Source organism: Spermophilus citellus (assembly GCF_964194105.1).
Source record: "Spermophilus citellus genome assembly, contig: SCAFFOLD_451, whole genome shotgun sequence".
Classification (NCBI taxonomy): Eukaryota; Metazoa; Chordata; class Mammalia; order Rodentia; family Sciuridae; genus Spermophilus; species Spermophilus citellus.
Genome location: NW_027673122.1, coordinates 69,238 through 87,682, shown reverse-complemented (window position 1 = coordinate 87,682; position 18,445 = coordinate 69,238). Strand labels below are relative to the sequence as shown.

The 18,445-nt window shown below is 32.9% G+C and overlaps 1 protein-coding gene across 1 annotated transcript in view; it reads left to right on the top strand.

The window, feature by feature from the left end:
• Positions 1 to 18,445, top strand: part of LOC308640073 (uncharacterized protein) — a gene marked incomplete at both ends in the record, with an annotated part of 70,365 nt that overhangs the window by 16,653 nt on the left and 35,267 nt on the right. The window contains 2 exons of the mRNA XM_081312121.1: positions 13,055 to 13,181; positions 17,438 to 17,557. Of these exons, the coding sequence (XP_081168247.1) occupies positions 13,055 to 13,181; positions 17,438 to 17,557 (247 nt within the window). The remainder of the gene's footprint in view (positions 1 to 13,054; positions 13,182 to 17,437; positions 17,558 to 18,445) is intronic.

Below are 18,445 nucleotides of genomic sequence, written 5' to 3'. Positions count from 1 at the left end.
TTTGAGTTTAGTTGTGTGCTTGATGAAAGAGAGGGTCTTAATTTTATTTTGCTGCATATGGATTTGCAGTTTTCCTAGCACCATTTGTTGAAAAGGCTATTTTTTCTCCAATATGTTTTTGGTACCTTTGTCTAGTATGAGATAACTGTATTTATGTGTGTTATTCTCTGTGTTCTCTTTTCTATACAGTTGGTCTACTTGTCTATTTTGGTGCCAGTACCACGCTGTTTTTGTTACTATTCCTCTGAAGAATAGTTTAACGTCTGGTATAGTGATGCCACCTGCCTTCCTCTTCTAAGGATTGCTTTGCCTCTTCTGGTTCTCTTTGTTTTTCCAGGATTAATTTTTATTTCTTTTTCTATTTCCATGAGGAATGCCATTCGGATATTGATTGGAGTTGTATTAAATCTGTATAGTGCTTTTGGTAGCATGGTAATTTTGACATATTAATTCTACCTATTCAAGAAGAAGGTAGAAATTTCCATCTTCTAGGTCTTCTTTAATTCTTTTTATTTAGCATGTTGTAGTTTCCATTGTACAAGGCTTTTACCTCTTTTGTTAAATTAATTTAATCCCTTTCAATTCTCATTACCTTATTTTTTTCCCTTCATTATTTTCCCCCATTATTCTCCTTCATCTATTTTATTAATCTTGTTATTCATATACGTTTGATGCTTTCTACATATACAGGAAGGTGGAATTCACAGTGGTATATTTTTATATACCCATGTTTTTTTAAATTCATTTGATATTCTTCTTTCCTGTCACTCCCACCCTGTCTCCTTATACTCCGCTAATCTTCTCTATATCTTTATGATATCTAATTCTCCTTTCCCTTTTTGTTTTGCTGTAGCTGTCGCATGTGAAAGAAAACATTTGACCCTTGATCAGTCTGATTAATTTCGCTTAGCATGATGTTGTTAATTTCTGTTCATTTACTGACAAATGTCACAATTTACATCTTCTTTATCGCTGACTAAAAACATATTGTGTGTATCACATTTTATTAATCAATTCATCTATTAACCGGCATGGGAACTGCTTTCATAATTTGGCTATGGTGAATTAGGATGCTAGGAACAAAAATGTGGCTCTATCAAAATATAAAATTAATTACAATTACAGATAGCCAATATTCATGGCTACTCAGACATGCTTTTCTGATACAAATATAAGTCAGGCATAAGAAAACAATCAACTGTTGATCATTATATATAGGCAGTAGCATATTCAAATAAATGTTTCTCATTATGGAAGTAGTGTTACTTATTGGGCAAATATCACTTGCATTTTTATTTGTTTTTTTAATCTTTTTAAATATACTTATTATTATTTTTGCTGTGGTTTTGACTATATTCTTGTGCCTGTTACAAATACGTTTTTTCTTCTTGCAAAATATAAGTAAAATCTAATTTACCATTTTTAAGTTTATAATCTCATAGCTTATACAGTAGCCATAATGTTGCAAAACGATCACCAGTGTTTAATTTCTGATATTTTTATACATAAAAAATCAGGTCCTTCTAACACTCATTTACATTCTCCCAAAAATTAATTTTTGCATCCCTTGTCATTTTTAATGTTTTCTCATTTTTAGATTTTGTGTAAATTTTAATTCTGTTTTGTTCACTAGACAACGTATTTTAGAAAGATAAAAGGCATAACAATTTGTTCCTTATGACTTTGACTTTTAAGAGCAGACTGATACATGGGCTCATCCAGGGCAGGGCTATCAGTGTAGATTCCCTAAGTGGGCAGTTTGTACATTTCAGCTACAATTCTTGGAACCATGGTGATTGAACTGGAGGAATAATTTGGAGACTTTATGAACTCCAAAGTAAATAAGGCTGGGAACTAAGCAGAAACATAAGAAAAGTAAAAATTAAAGTTTAAACAAATATTATTCTTAAGATACACTAGGGTCATGATTGATTGTTTTAACTTAATGACATTAGAAATTGATGGGGATTGGTAAAAAAATATTTCAAGTAGAACTTTTCAGACATTGAAGTTTCTATTACAGATAGGAGACACAGAAACCCACTGAATTCTGTGGTTTTCCAAGAAAATGACAGAGTAGATTTATGAAATATCTGTCAAATCTCACTGTTATCAAGGCCTTAGTGGAAACTATTGCATTTGTTTTTGTGCTGCTGGTAATAAAACCCAAGGTCTTACACATGCAGAACAATTTCTGCACCACTTAACTACAACCATAGCTCCATAAAATATTATTATGTAAATGTCTCTGTAGGTGAAAACCTTACAGGTTATTTTGTATTTATGCATAAATTACATATAATTAATGAAATATAATTCATAATGTCACATAATTATTCATTAATATGACTCATTATAATAAATGATTTTAAAGATATATGCTTAAACTATGTAACTCTGCAGTATTTTATATATCTATAATTATAAATCTATGTACATATACAGACATCTATAGAAAAACAGATGTACATACACAAATCTTATCTCCATGGATCTGTATAGTTTCTTATAGTTTCAGATTATATCATTCTTATTATTGCTTCTTATAAGTTTCTAATACCATTATATGTGATAGTGCCCATTTTTAAATTGCTTGTTATCTCGCTCAGTATTTTAAAAATATATTTAGTTATCAATGGACCTTTATTTGTTATTAATTTATATGTGGTGCTGAAGATCAAACCCAGTGCCTCATACAAGGTAGAAAATTGCTCTAACACTGAGCCAAAACTGCATCTCTTTTGCCGAGTTTTAAGAGCTCAATGTATTTTCTTTTTATTCCAGACCTTCATCATACATATATTTGGCAAATATTTCATCCAGCTTCTTCTCATTCAGTTAATAGCATACTTCAAAATACAGAATGGTTTTCAACACAGGAAAAGTTTATTAACTTTCTCATTTATAGATCTTGCTTCTGGCTTTGTTCATGTCAAGGACAAAGCCATATAGAATTTCTGCTATGTTGTCTGACACAAGCTACAAATTTAACATTTTCTTTCAGATGAATTATTTCATTTTTCAAAAGTTGTAAGTTCTGTGTCTAATTCATTTCTTTGCATACAGATGCCAGGGTGTTCATAATTCATTAAAAAGATTATATCATCTCCAGGGAAATCCTGCCATCTCTTGTGTGTTTTTTGAGTTTATTTCTAGGTTTTCAGTTCTATTCCACTAATCTGTTTGTATACTCTTTGCCACATATCTCACCTTTTGGGGTACTGTAAGTTCATAGTAAATCTCAGTGTCAGATATTTCAGTCCCATAAACTTATTCTATGGAATTGTTGACCATTCTATATGCCTGCATTCTCCATATAGCCTTTAGAAGCCATTTTTTTTATATTTGTGCAACAGGTTGTTACGATTTTATCATGGTTGTGTTTAATTCATTTACTAGAGTTGTATATAGCTGATATCTTAATATTGAATGCTTCTTTGTATGTTTGGTAGTTGTAGGGTCGCCCAATTTACAGGAAGTAGATCAGCAGTGTAGATGACATTCTGGGACTTATAAGTGACATCAGAATTAGGTGAAAGACTGCAATTTTGAGACCCGAAGTAGTGACACTTGTGCCAACCAGTGTCAAAAACAGTTGATTCATTGTATATCCTCTTCTGAGAAGTGTCTGTTCGGGTCCTTGGCCAATTTATTGATTGGATTATTATTATTATTATTTTTTTGGTGTTAAGACGTTTGAGTTCTTTATATACTCTAGAGATTAGTGCTCTATCTGATGTATGAGGGGTAAAAAATTGCTCCCATAAAGTAGGCTCACTATTCTTTTGAGTTTTTTTTATAAAAAATCTTTAGTTTCAATCCATCCCGTGTGTTGATACTTGGTTTTAATTCCTGTGCTATAGGAGTGTTATTAATGAAGTTGTAGTCTAATCCCACATGATGGAGATTAGGGCCTACTCTTTCTTCTATTTGGAGAGTCTCTGGTTTAATTCCTAGATCCATGATCCATTTTGAGTTAACCTTTATGCTTGGTGAGAGAGAGGGATTCAATTTTATTTTGCTGCATATGGATTTACAGTTTTCCCAGCACCATTTGTTGAAGATGCTATCTTTTTTCCAGTGCATATTTTTAGCACCTTTGTCTAATATAAGATAATTGTGGTTTTGTGGGTCGGTCTCTGTGTCCTCTATTCTGGGCATCCACTGAAGGGCATCTAGGTTGACTCCATAGTTTAGCTATTCTGAATTGTGCTGCTATAAACAATGACCTGGCTGTGTCCCTGTAGTGTGCTGTTTTTAAGTTTTTTGGTATAGTCTGAGAAGAGAAAGAGTTGGGCCAAATGGTGGTTCCATTCCCAGATTTCCAAGGAATCTCCATACTGATTTCCAAATTGGCTGCACCAATTTGCAGTCCCACCAGCAGTGTATGAGTGTGCCTTTCACCCTCATCCTTGCCAACACTTCCTGTTATTTGTCTTCATAATAGCTGCCCTTCTGACTGGAGTGAGATGGTATCTTAGAGTGGTTTTAATTTGAATTTCTACCAGCCTGTTTTGATGCCAGTACCATGCTGTTTTTGTTGCTGTGGCTGTGTAGTATATTTTAAGGTCCGGTATAGCAATGCTGCCTGCCTCCCTTTTCCTGCTAAGGATGACTTTAGCTATTCTGGTTCTCTTATTTTTCCATATAAAGTTTATGATTGCTTTTTCTATTCCTATGAGGAATGCCATTGGGATTTTCATCAGAATTGCATTAAATCTGTAGAGTGCTTTTGGTAGTAGGGCCATTTTGATAATATTAGGTCTACCTATTCAAGATCAAGTTAAATCTTTCCATCTTCTAAGGTGTTTAATTTCTCTTTAGTGTCTCCTAGTTTTCATTGTATAGATCCTTCACCTCTTGTTGATTCCCAAGTTTCTTTTTATTATTTGAGGACATTGTGAATGGGGTAGTATTTCTCATTTCTCTCTCAGAGGATTTGTCACTGATATACACAAATGCCTTTGATTTGTGGGTGTTGATTTTATATCCTGCTACTTTGCTGAATTCTAGTTATAGAAGTTTTCTAGTGGAGTTTTTTGAGTCTTCTAGGTACAGAATCATATTATCAGAAAATAGTGCTAGTTTAAATTCTTCTTTTCCTATACATATTCTTTTAATTTCTTTCATCTGTTTAATTGCTCTGGCCAGTGTTTCAAGAACTATATTGAATAGAAGGGGTGAGAGAGGGCATCCCTGTCTTTTTTCCGATGTTAGAGGGAATGCCTTCAGTTTTTCTCCATTTAGAATGATGTTGGCCTGAGACTTAGCATAGATAGCCTATAAAATGTTGAGATAAATTCTTGTTATCCCTAGTTTTTCTAGTGTTTTGAACATGAAGGGGTGCTGTATTTTGTCAAATGATTTTTCTGCATTTGTTGAGATGATCATAAGTTTCTTATCTTTAAATCTACTGATGTGATGAATTACATTTATTGATTTCTGTATGTTGAACCAACCTTGCATCCCTGGGATGAATCCCACTTGATCATAATGAACCATCTTTTTGATATGTTTTTGTATTTGATTTGCCAGAATTTTACTCAGAATTTTTGCTTCTGCTTTTTAGAGGTATTAGTCTGAAGTACACTTTCTTTTCTGTGTTTGTCTGATTTTAGAATGAAGGAGATATTGGCCTTATAGAGTGAGTTTGGAAGTGCTCCCTCTTTTTATATTTCATGGAATAATTTGAGGAGTATTAGCATTAGTTCTTCTTTGAAGGTCTTGTATCCATTGAGTCCTGGGATTTATTTATTTATTTATTTTTGGTTGGTAGTCTTTGATGGTGTCTTCTATTTCATTGCATGAAAATGATCTGTTTAACTTACTCAGTTTGTGTAAGTCACATGATTCTAGACATTTGTTGATGACTTCAATATTTTCTGTTTTATTGCAGTACAAATTTTCAAAATAATTTCTAATTATCTTCTGTATTTCTCTAGTGTTCATGGTGATATTTCCTTTTTCATCATGGATTTTAGTAATTGGAGTATTTCTCTCCTTCTCTACAGTAGCATGGATAAGGTTTTATCAAATGTATTTGATTTTCAAAGAGCCAACATTTCATTTTGAAAATTTTTTAAAAAATTAAAAATATATGGCAGCGGAATATATTACAATTCTTATTACACATAAGCACAATTTTTCAAATCTCTGTTTATAAAGTAGGTTGACATCAATTCGTGTGTTCATATGTGTACTTTGGATAATGATGTCTATTGTATTCCACCATCCTTGCTAATCCCTTTCCCCTCCCTATTCCTCCCACCACACTGCCCTAAATAGAATTCATCTATTCCTCCCATGCTCCCCCTCCCTACCCCAGTATGAGTTAGCCTCCTTATATCAGAGAAAACATTCAGCATTTGTTATTTCGGGTTTGGCTAATTTCACTTAGCATTATCTTCTCCAATGCCATCCATTTACCTGCAAATGCCATGATTTTATTTTCTTTTATTGCTGAGTAATATTCTATTGTGTCAAATGCCAGGTTTTCTTTATCCATTCATCCACTGAAGGGCATCTATGTTGGCTCCACAGTTTAACTCTTGTGAATTGTGCTGCTAAAAACATTGTGACTGTGTCACTGTAGTATGCTGTTTTTAAATCCTTTGGTTATAGACCAGGAAGTGGGATAGCTGGGTCAAATGGTGGTTCCATTACCAGTCACTTTGTCAATTTTTATTTGCTTCTTTTGTTCCAATTTCATTGATTTCAGCTCTTATTTTAAATATTTTTTGTCCTCTACTGCTTTTGGTGTTGATCAATTGTTTTTCCTAGGGCTTTGAGATGTAATTTTAGGTCATTTATTGACTTTCTCTTTTTTTTAAGGAATGAACTCCATGCAATGATCTTTCCTCTTAGTAATGCCTTCATAGTGTCCCAGATATTTTGATATGTTGTATCTCTGTCCTCATTCACCTCTAAGAATTTTTAAATCTCCTCTTTGATGTTTTCTGCAACCCATTGTTCATTCACTAGCATATTATTTAGTCTCCAGGTATAGGAGTAGCTTCTATTTTTATCATTGATTTCTAATGTCATTTCATTATGATCTGATAGAATGCAGGGTAGAATCTTTACTTTTCTGTATTGCTTAGAGTTCCTTTTTGGCATGACATATGGTCTATTTTAGAGAAGGATCCATTTGATGCTGAGAAGAAAGTGTCTTCGCCTGTTGAAGGATGAAATAGTCTATGTATGTCAGTTAAATCTAAGTTGTTGATTGCATTATTGAGTTCTATAGTTTCTGTCTGGAAGATCAATCCAGTGGTAAAAGAAGATCAATCCAGTGGTAAAAGAGGTGTGTTAAAGTCACCCAGAATTATTGTCTTGTGGTCTACTTGGCCCTTAAACTTGAGAAAAGTCTGTTTGAACATAGATGCTCCATTGTGTTGGGGGTGTGTATATTTATAATTGTTCTGTCTTGTTGGTGTATGGTTCCTTTAAGTAGTATGTAGTGTCCTTCTTTATCCCTTTTGATTAACTTTCACTTGAAGTCCACATTATTTGATATAAGAATATATATATCAAATAATATAAGAATGGAAACCCCTGCTTGCCTCCACAGTATATGTGAGTGGTAGGTTTTTTAATATTTATTTTTTGTATATGGACACAATACCTTTACTATTATTTTTATGTGGTGCTGCGGATCGAATACAGGGTCCCTCATGTGCTAGGCTAGTGCTCTACCACTGAGCCCCAGCCCCAGCCTAAGTGATATATTTTTTTCCAACCTGTCACCTTTAGTCTCTGGGTATCTTTTCCTATGATATGAGTCTCTTGGAGGCAGCATATTGTTGGTCTTTTTTAAATCCAATCTGCCTGTCTTTTGATTGCTGAGTTGGAACTAAACTTTCAGGGTTATTATTATTTTTTAACCCCCTCAGGATTGTTATTGAGACAAGATTTGTATTCCCAGTTATTTTTGTTTATTTTTGGTATTTAACTAAGTCAGTTTCTCTTTGATAGGTTTTTTTCCTTTAGAGTGATACTACCCTTTTCTGATTTTTTATTGTTGTTCATTTTCTCCTCATGCAATATTTTGCTAAGGATGTTCTTTAGTGCAGGTTTCTGGTTGTAAATTCTTTTAAATTGGTGTATGATGGAAGGTTTTTATTTTCTCAAAAAATAACATCTGAATTGAAATCTAATTGCTAATCAAAATTTAATTTTGATGGGTATGATTCTTGGTTGGCATCCATTTCTTTCAGAGCTTGGTTTATATTGTTTCAGGATCTTGTAGATTTCAGGGTCTCAGTTCAGAAATCAGAGATCCTGATTGGTTTTCCCCTAATGTAATTTGATTCCTTTCTCTTGTGGCTTTTGAAATGCTCTGCTCCTCCTGTATACTAGGTATTTTCATTATGATGTGCGTTGGTGTGGACCTGTAGTTATCTTGTTCATTTGGTGTCCTATTTGATCCTTGTATTTGATTTCCCAATTCACTCTACATGTTTGGAAATTTTTCTGGTATTATTTCACTGAACAGATTGTCCATTTCTGTTGTTTAGACCTCTATGCCTTCATCTATCCCAATAGTTGTTAAATTTGGTCTTTTCATATTATCTCACAATTCTTGAATCTTATGCTCATGGTTTCTTACCATCTTCACTGGGGTCAACTTTATTTTTTCAAGATTATATATTTTGCCTTCAATGTCAGAGGTTCTGTCTTCCAAGTGATCTATTCTGTTGGAGATACTGCCTATTGAGTTCTTAATTTGGTTTACTGTTTCCTTCATTTCAAGGATCTCTGTTTTTTTTCTTTTTTTCAAAATCTCTATCTCCTTATTGAAGGAATCTTTTGCTTTCTCTATTTGCTTATGTAGCTCTTTATCAAAATGATCCTTTGCTGCCTGTATTTGCTCTCATATCATACTTTAATTCACAAAAATATTATGTACTTTCTCCCATTTATCCTGCTATTCTGAAGATGGATTCTAATAATGTTGCATCTTTGTTTGGGGCACATTCTTTCTTGGTTTCTCATGTTGTTCATGCATCTTCCCTTCTAGCTCTGTGTTTTTAAGATATATAGCCATGTAGGCTTAGAGATTCCCCAATGGGTTTTAGTACCTTTCTTTTAAAAAAAATTATTTATTTTTTAAAATATAGAACAACAGTGGAATGCATTACAATTCTTATTACACACATAGAGCACAATTTTTCGTATCTCTGTACAGAAAGTATATTCATGCTAATTTATGCCATTATATATGTACTCATTTCTTTCTGCAATACAACTCTTAATACACATATATATCAAAAATTTTTCATATCTCTGGTTGTATATAAGGTATGTTGGCACCAATTTGTGTCTTCATACATGTACTTTGGATAATGGTGTCATCACATTCCACAATCACTGCTAATCCCCTGCCTCCTCCCCTCCCCTCCAACCCCTCTGCCCTATGTAGAATTCATCTATTCCTCCCATGCTATCCCTCCCTATCCCACTATGCTCAGCCTCCTTATATCAGAGAAACCATTCAACATTTATTTTTTGGGTTTGCCTAACTTCATTTCTCCAATACCATCCATTTACTTGCAATTGCCATGATTTTATTATTGCTGAGTAAAATTGCATTGTGTATATATGCCCCATATTTTTATCCATGCATCCACTGAAGGGCATCTGGGTTGGCTCCACAGTTTGCTATTCTGCATGTGCTGCCATAAACATTGACATGGCTGTGACCTTGTAGTATGCTGTTTTCAAGTCCTTTGAGAATAGTCCGAGAAGAGGAATAGCTGGGCCAAATGGTGTTTTCATTCCCAGATTTTGAGGAATCTCTATACAGTTTTCCATGTTGTTTGCACCAATTTGCAGTCCCACCAGCAGTGTATGAGTGTGCCTTTTCCCCCACATCCTTGCCAACACTTATTGTTTGTCTTTATGGTAGCTGTCATTCTGACTGGAGTGAGATGATATCTTAGATTGGTTTTGATTTGCATTTCTCTAATTGCAAGAGATGATGAACTTTTTAAAAAATATTTGTTGATTGATACAACATCATTTTCTGAAAAGTGTGTGTTCAGGTCCTTAGCCAATTTGTTGATTGGATTATTGGGTTTTTTTTTTTTGGTGCTTAGCATTTTGAGTTCTTTATATACTAGATATTCTTTATCTAATGTGTGAGGGGTAAAAATCTACTCCCAGGATGTAGGCTCTTGGTTCACCTCAGATTTTTTTTTTCTGAGAATAAACTTTTTAATTTGAATCCATCCCATTTGTTGATTCTTGGTTTTAATTCTTGTGCTATAGGCATCTTATTAAGGAAGTTGGGGCGGCCTAGCCCCATGTGATGAAGATTATGGCCTACTCTTTCATCTATTAGATGCAGAGTCTCTGGTTAAAATCCTAGGTCCTTGATCCACTTTGAGTTGAGTTTTGTGCATGGTGAGAGATAGGGTTTTCATTTTATTTTTTGAAAATGTATTTTCAGTTTTCCCAGCACTGTTTGTTGAAGAGGCTATCTTTTCTCCAATCCATGTTCTTGGCACCTTTGTCTAATGTAAGATAATTGTAATTTTGTGAGTTAGTCTGTGTGTCCTCTATTCAGTACCATTGGTCTACTGGCCTGTTTCAGTGCCAATACCATGCTGTTTATGTTACTATTGCTCTATAGTATAGTTTAAGGTCTGGTATAGTCATACCACCTGCTTTGCTCTTCCTGCTTATAATTGATTTAGCTATTCTGGGATTCTTATTTTTCCAGATGAATTTCATGATTGCTTTTTCTATTTCTATGAGAAATGTCATTGGGATTTTGAACAGAATTGCATTAAATCAGTATAGTGCTTTTGGTTGTATGGTAGTGTTGATAATATTAATTATGCCTATGCAAGAGTAAGGTAGATCTTTCCATCTTCTAAGGTCTTCTTTGATTTCTTTCTTTAGGGTTCTGTAGGTTTCCTTGTATAGATCTTTCACCTCTTTCGTTAAGTTGATTCCCAAGTATCTTATGTTTTCTTTTTTTGATGTTACTGAAAATGGGGTAGATTTTCTTATTTCCTTCTTGAGGCTTTGTCACTGATGTACAGAAATGCCTTTTTTAATGTGTGTTAATTTTATATCCTGCTGCTTTGCTGAATTCATTTTTAGTTCTAGAAGTTTTCTGGTGGTGCTTTTGGGGTCTTCTAGGTATAGAATCGTATTTTCAGCAAATAGTGCTAATTTAGGTTCTTTTCCTGTAGTTATTTTTTAAATTTCTTTCATCTGTCTAAATGCTCTGGCCGGTGTTTCAAGAAATATGTTGAATAGAAATGGTGAGAGAGAACACCCCCTGTCTTGTTCCAGTTTTTAGAAGGAATGCCTTTAGTTTTTCTCCCTTTAGAATGATGTTGGTCTTAGGCTTAATGTAGAGAGCTAATATGATGTTGAGGTATGTTCCTGTTGTCTCAAGTTTTTCTAATATTTTGAACATGAAAGGGTGCTATATTTTGTCAAATGTTTTTTTCAGTGTCTCTCGAGATGATCATATGATTCTTATTTTTAAGTCTATTGATGTGATGAATTACCTTTTTTGATTTACATATGTTGAACCAACCCTGTATTCCTGGACAAACCCCACTTGATCTGGGTGCATGACTTTTTTAATATGTTTTTGTATTTAATTTGCCAGAATTTTATTCAGATTTTTTGCATCTATGTTCATTAGAGATATTGGCCTGAAGTTCTCTTTCTTTCATTTGTCCCTGCCTGGTTTGGGGATCAGGGTGATATTGGCCTCATTGAATGAGTTTGGACGTGCTCCTTCTTTCTCTATTTTCTGAAATAAATTTAAGAATATTTGTATTTTGAATTTCTTCTTTAAAGGTCTTGTTTAACTCAGCAGTGTGTCTATCTGGGCCTGGGCATTTCTTGGTTGATAAGCTTCTGATGGCATCTTGTATTTCATCATTTAATATTGGTCTGTTTAAATTGTGTATGTTTCCTGATTCAATCTGGGCATATCATATGACTTAAGAAATTTGTTGATGCCTTCAATGTCTTCTATTTTATTGGGGTATACATTTTCAAGATAATTTCTAAATATCCTCTCTATTTCTGTAGTGTCTGTTGGGATATTGCCTTTTTCATCATGTATGCTGGTAATTTGAATTTTCTCTCTCCTTCTATTCATTAACATAGCTAGGGATCTGTCAGAGAACCAACTTTTTGTCAAGGTTTAATTGTTTCTCTTAATTCAACTTCAGTTCTGATTTCAATTATTTCTTACCTTCTACTACTTTTGTTTTGATTTGTTCTTCTACGGCTTTGAGATGAAGTATGAGATCAATTATTGACTTTTTATTCTTTTAAGGAATGAACTCCATGCAATGAAGTTTCCTCCTAGTACTGTTTTCATAGTGTCCAAGAGATTTTGATATGTTGTGTCTATGTTCTTGTTTACCTCTAAGAATTTTTTAATCTCCTCCTTGAAGTCTTCTGTAACCCATTGTTCATTCTAATGTACTAAATTTATTCACTCATTTAACTGCTTATAGAACTTGAAATAATTCAAGTTTGTCTTTTCACGAGGTGGAAGTGTCACTTCACATGTCTCCAAACATTAATATTTTATGAATATTTTATACATTGAGAATGTGTCATGGATGATACTTGAAACTAATTGTATTGGGGAGTTCAATCTATCTCATGGATAGAAAGCAGAGAGAATAGGAACTAGACTGTTTTCAAAAGCTTTTTTACCAGTCTTTTTGTCTCCCTTGTGCACAATCTCCTTATGACAATATCTTTGACAACTCTGATTTGCATCTGGAATTTCTGCCAAATTTCAGATTCACTGATGGCAGAAAAGTTAGGAGTTGGGCTTTTATTCATTGCTTGGATTATGATATATATCCTTCACTTCACTCTGATATGGAATATATATACTGTTTTTAGACTTATGTATTTTCCTCTGAATTAGATAATGAAAAATATAGTAATACATAATTAAAGTCACTCTCCTACATGACAGTCAGTTCTACTAACTCTAAATTCATATTTAAAACTGAATAATGGTTTGGTCCATGTTCTATTGATCTAAGAATTTTTGTTTCAGGAACCATTGACATTTGGGGATGTGGCTATTGATTTCTCTAAGGAGGAATGGGAATGCCTGGATCCTGCTCAGCAGAATTTATATAGAGAAGTAATGTTGGAGACCTACAGCAACCTAGTCTTTGTGGGTGAGCATAACTTTCCTTCAAAATTCCTAATTATCATTATTTAGTTTTCTTCCTTTGAAGTATATCTTTTGGGAACTTCTCCACAAGAATGTGTTGCAGATTTTTGCTTTCAATAAAGAAGATGGGATAGTTCTTGGTGCTGACAAGACAATGTTAATGATGTTTATTTTCATCCTTAATGTTTTCCTTTGATGGCATGATATATATCTTTCACTTGACACATGGTTGACTTAGAGGAATGCAGTGATGTCAAATCCTGTGGCCCACATATAGTAGAGGACATAGTTGAGGTAGAGGAGGAAGTCTAAATTCAAAAAGGTTCATTGAGACATTATCCAGCAGAAAACATTTTTTAGAAGCTTTGAATTTTTTCTCTTGTTATCATAGAAAAACCTGTCCTGTGTTTTGTGCTTTAAAATTATGTAGTATCCTGCTTTACCTCCAGTAATATTTCCATACATTCAAATTAACAACAAAACACTCCCCTTGCCTTGTGAGTGTCAATATTATCTGACAGCTCTTCCATAATTTAAAAAAATATTTTTAGTTGTTAATGAATTTCCTATTTATCCATATATGATACTGAGAATTGAACCCAGGGCCTCACATATGCTAGACAAGCTCTCTAACACTACTCTACAACTCCAGCCCTTCTTCCATTATTTGCAGGAAAGTATGGAGACCTCTAGGTCCACACATTGTAATACATTACTATCATAAGTCAGTTTCTCTAATCTTATTTGTACATTTTTTCACTAAAATTTCCTTATCACTGTTCTTTCTGATATGTGTAATAGATTTTCTGTGAAATTATCTGCCATGGAATGAATGTCAAGTTGGACAAAGACTGCTGTTTTGAGAGATGGTGTAAGTTTTATTTGAGTTAGAGGATTTGTAAAATAATACATCTGTGGATATTTACAATTTGGTTGTTTTTTTCTCTTTTTTTAATGGTGTACAGTAGGTTCCATGTTATAGACTGGGTTTCCTCATGTAAGTTAATTGCTTCACAAACTAAGATATGTATGATTCTTGTTTGTATTGCCAAAATATTATATGTGCTTTTGCTTGTATAAATATTAAGCCTCTTTTGTCCATGACTTTTGTATTTTATCTTTATTGGCTTTTCATTCTGCCCATGTATGTAGAAATTGAAGTTTTCTATCTGTAATTGTATTGGGGATTGATGGCTGTGATACTCTCATGATGAACTACACCCCAAGCTCCTTTTCACTCATATTTGGAGAGAGGTTCTCACTAAGTTATTGAGGATGTCTTGAATTTGCAATTCGCATGCCTTAGACTTCCTTGTAGTTGAGATTACATGTATGCTCATCATTTGTATATTGATGAGCTTGTTCTTATTTCAAGGATAAAGACCACATTATTTTAAATGTAGCTTTGAGAAATGTTGCAATTGTCTTTATCTATTAATTTTCAGTGTAATCAAAACCACAAAGTAAAACTTACTGTCTCCAAAATTGTAAATATACAGTTAAGTAACATTAATTCAAATTGTTATGCAATATATCTCTACAAAGTTTACATCTCAAAACAACAACAACAACAAGAAAAAAAAAAAACACAATGCCTAGGAAGCAAGGGCTCATTTCTGTCTCCTCATCACAAAACTATTCCCTTTTGTTCAGAAAGCTTCTTTTTTAGTTTAGAGATGTCATGTTCGTAGAATTCTGCAGTATTCTTTCTGTGACATTTTAGTTAACCTAGTGTACATACATTTTGTAAAATATATAATTGAATAAATTCTTTGACTTCAAAGTTCTGTAGTTTTATATTCCAATATGGCTCATCGTTCTTTTCAAGGGATATTTGGTTTGTGTCCCCCATGATGGCTCTGTTGAATAACAATGTAACAACACTGGTGTGCAATGTTTTTAATTTGCTATTGATGTGAGGGCTTATTGCCACACTCACTAAGAAGTCCATCTACAGACTCCATGTTTGCATTTACCATTAAATGCTATAATTTTAGTATTTTTTTTTAGCAGGGAAATAATCTTATTTGTATTTTGGGGGATATTCATACAATTTAAAGGATAGATTTCTCTGCAAAATATTTCTTTAACAATGGGAGGTTGACGAATACTACATGGAGCCTCTAGTTCACTTTAAGAAGTATAAACATCTTTAAATTTAATCTTTCAATTTTGAACAACAGCATGCAAAAGAGTGTTTAATCAACTGACACATATTTAGGGATTTTTGATAATCCCTACCACTTTTGACTTCAAATATTTATTCCATGTTTGTTACAAAATAACTATCACTTAAATATTTATTAACCTTTTTTTAATATATAAAATTGATCTAACCAGCATAATATCCCACTTGTGATTAAGAGCAGGGATTCTATGTCTATAGTAGTTTCAAAATATTTTCAAAGTCTTATGGTTTGCAATTACCATTTTGCTTCACTGTATTTCCCTTTTCAGTAAGTGGGGATTGATGTCTCTTAGTATGACAGTGATTCTTTGTTTTCATTCAACCCTCTCAGTGTTTTCTTTGTGTGTTTGGGAAGTATGAAGTACATAGCAAATGTATTTACTCTTAATTCAGAACCTAGGGAAAGGGTCCTTTTCTCTCTTTTGCCTCTTTTCAAAGTTTTTTTTTTTAATTTAAAACATCTTCTATGTCTTATAACTGTCTTCAACTATGTTTTGTGTACTATAATTTAGACAGCCCAGGTTTTGTTCGATCACTTTTGTATGTGTCATTATTATATCCTTTTGCTTTAAGTATGTGTGTGTTCTTAGATTTAGAGTATCCTGTAGACTACCTACAGTTGCAATATTTAGAGTTAATTCAGATATCCAAGTTTTGTTTTGATCAGAATTTTGTAATCTTTTAGTTGCCAACAAAAAACTCTAAAAATGAAGAATCTCCTACTCATAATTTGTATGAGTATCAACTTGACTTCACTTTATTAAAAAACTGAATATATTTATGTGTCCTTTTAAAATTATATTATTGTTACAGGTATATATGCCTATTAACAGTATTGTTGTTATGCTTTTTTCTTTCAAATTCTATTGCAAAATTACATGTTTGGAGACCCATCATTACATTAAAATAGAATTGTTTTTGCCAAGAAATAGTTAAAATTTCGTATGACTTATGATGCTGTGCACTTACATTTTATTATGGAGGATTACTTTTAGTACTTTTTGGAGAACAGATCCAGTGATGATGAATAGTGTGTGTATTTTTATATGTTTAAAGTCTTCATTTTCCTTCTCTTTTGAAAGGTAGTAGCTGTGAATATAATGTCTTGGTTGATAATTTTATTCTTTCATCCCTTGAATATAGATAGACTCAAATTCCTTCCTGTGTTGTGAGGATTCGACTAAGGATTTCACAATTATATAGTTACACATTTCTAGGTGACCCATCTTTTTCTCTTGGATGCTCTCAGTATTCTGAGTTTTTAAACTTGGATTAAAACCTACTTTGAGTCTTTACAACTTGGAGAAAACTGAGATGCTTGGATGTTTCATTTTTCCTATTTTCTGAGATGTGTTTATTAGTACTGGAAAGATAACTTAAGGGCGATTTAGCACTTTGCATTTTTTTACTTTGTCTGGCCTTCAAATTTTGATCCTCTAGCTCAACCTCCTATGTTGCTATGTACAACCACTCCTGACTCTTTCAGACGTTTTCTAAAGAAAGTCTTTAAACATACACTTTCTGCTTATTACTATTAACAAATCTTGACTAATTTTTATTCTGGTTTTTGTGTGTTGGTTTAGTTCAGTAAACTTCTTTTAAATGGTAATTGACTATTCCCTTTGAGTAATTCATAACTTTCCTTACAGTTGATTTAGCCATGTTTTCTCCTATTGGTAAGCAGGAAGCCCTTTTTGAACAGTCCCCAAATATTCCCATGTTTCATATTTTTATATTTTAATAAAACAAAAGAAAGTTGGTAGATTTAAAAAAATATATTCTGAAGGAGGAAAATCTTTGTGTAACACAATGTATTTTTCTCTACTATATTACTCTCCATAGTAATGTACTCATCTTGGATACTGTGAACACAAAGAGGATTAGGAAAATTTTCAAAGTAATTTTCTGTGTGTATTTTTATTTGATTTATATATTTCTACAGTAATGATAGACTTGGATTTAAAAATCCACTCCCCTGTTGATGTTATTTTTTGCTGTAATTTCTTAGGTTTTCAAAATATACTCAGCCCAGTACAGTAAGTAAACATGATTGTTATTTTTATTCATTACAGCCATGACTTCTCATCATCCTCAAGAAATTTTACCAGAGCAGGGAATAAAAGAGAGAGAGGGAAGATATGGAAAGTGTGACTTTGACTATTTACAACCAAGAAAACAATGGGAAAATATAGGTGAGAGTAAAGTTCAAAAATTGTATTGTAATAGACAAAATCAATCATTAGTCCCTATTTATGATAAAAATTTTATGGTCAAAAGACACCAGAGAAAATTAATATCTGAAACAAAAATTCAAAGTATTCCAATTATTTTGAGGAGTTTTATATGTATTTTAAGAATAAATCCATAGCCATTTTTGAACTGAAAGGCAAAGTGGAAAATTTGAAATCTAGTCCATGCATCAGTTTTTAACTTGGCCAATTATAAAAGTAGCACTGAGTTAAAATTCCAGTCAAACATTTGCACAGAAAAGATATTTCTAAAAATGAACCTTTTGGGAGTTTCTTTATAAAATGTCCATTTTTCTGAAACAAAAGATGAATTTCTCCTTGTGCCCAAATGGACAATATATTAAAATTTGTAGAAAAATTTCTACTTCCCCACTATTGCTCAATGACAATTCTGATACAGATTTCTGGAAAGTGCACTATATAGATAATGCTATAAGTAACACAATAAGCCATGTCTCTACCTTGAGTAATGACCAGTATATTTACATTGGTGATAAAAATTATGACTATAGAGAAATCCTAATTCTTTTCTAAAGGAAATTTACCAAGATGAAAAATGTAGGAAAGTCTTGCTTCAGTGATCAAAAACTAGTATTTATTAAAATATTCATAGCGAAGACAAAACTTGCAAGTGTAAGATATGTGAAAGGGCTCTTAACCACAGTGCAGAGCTTGCTTAATACAAGAGAATTTACAGAGAAAGAGAGCCCGATAAGTATAGAAGGTATTGAGCAGGCAAATGCTTTGATATATTTTTTAAACACAGCAGATACTATGACAGTGATAAATTCTACAAATTTAAAGAATGTGAAAAAACTTTTAGTGAAAAGT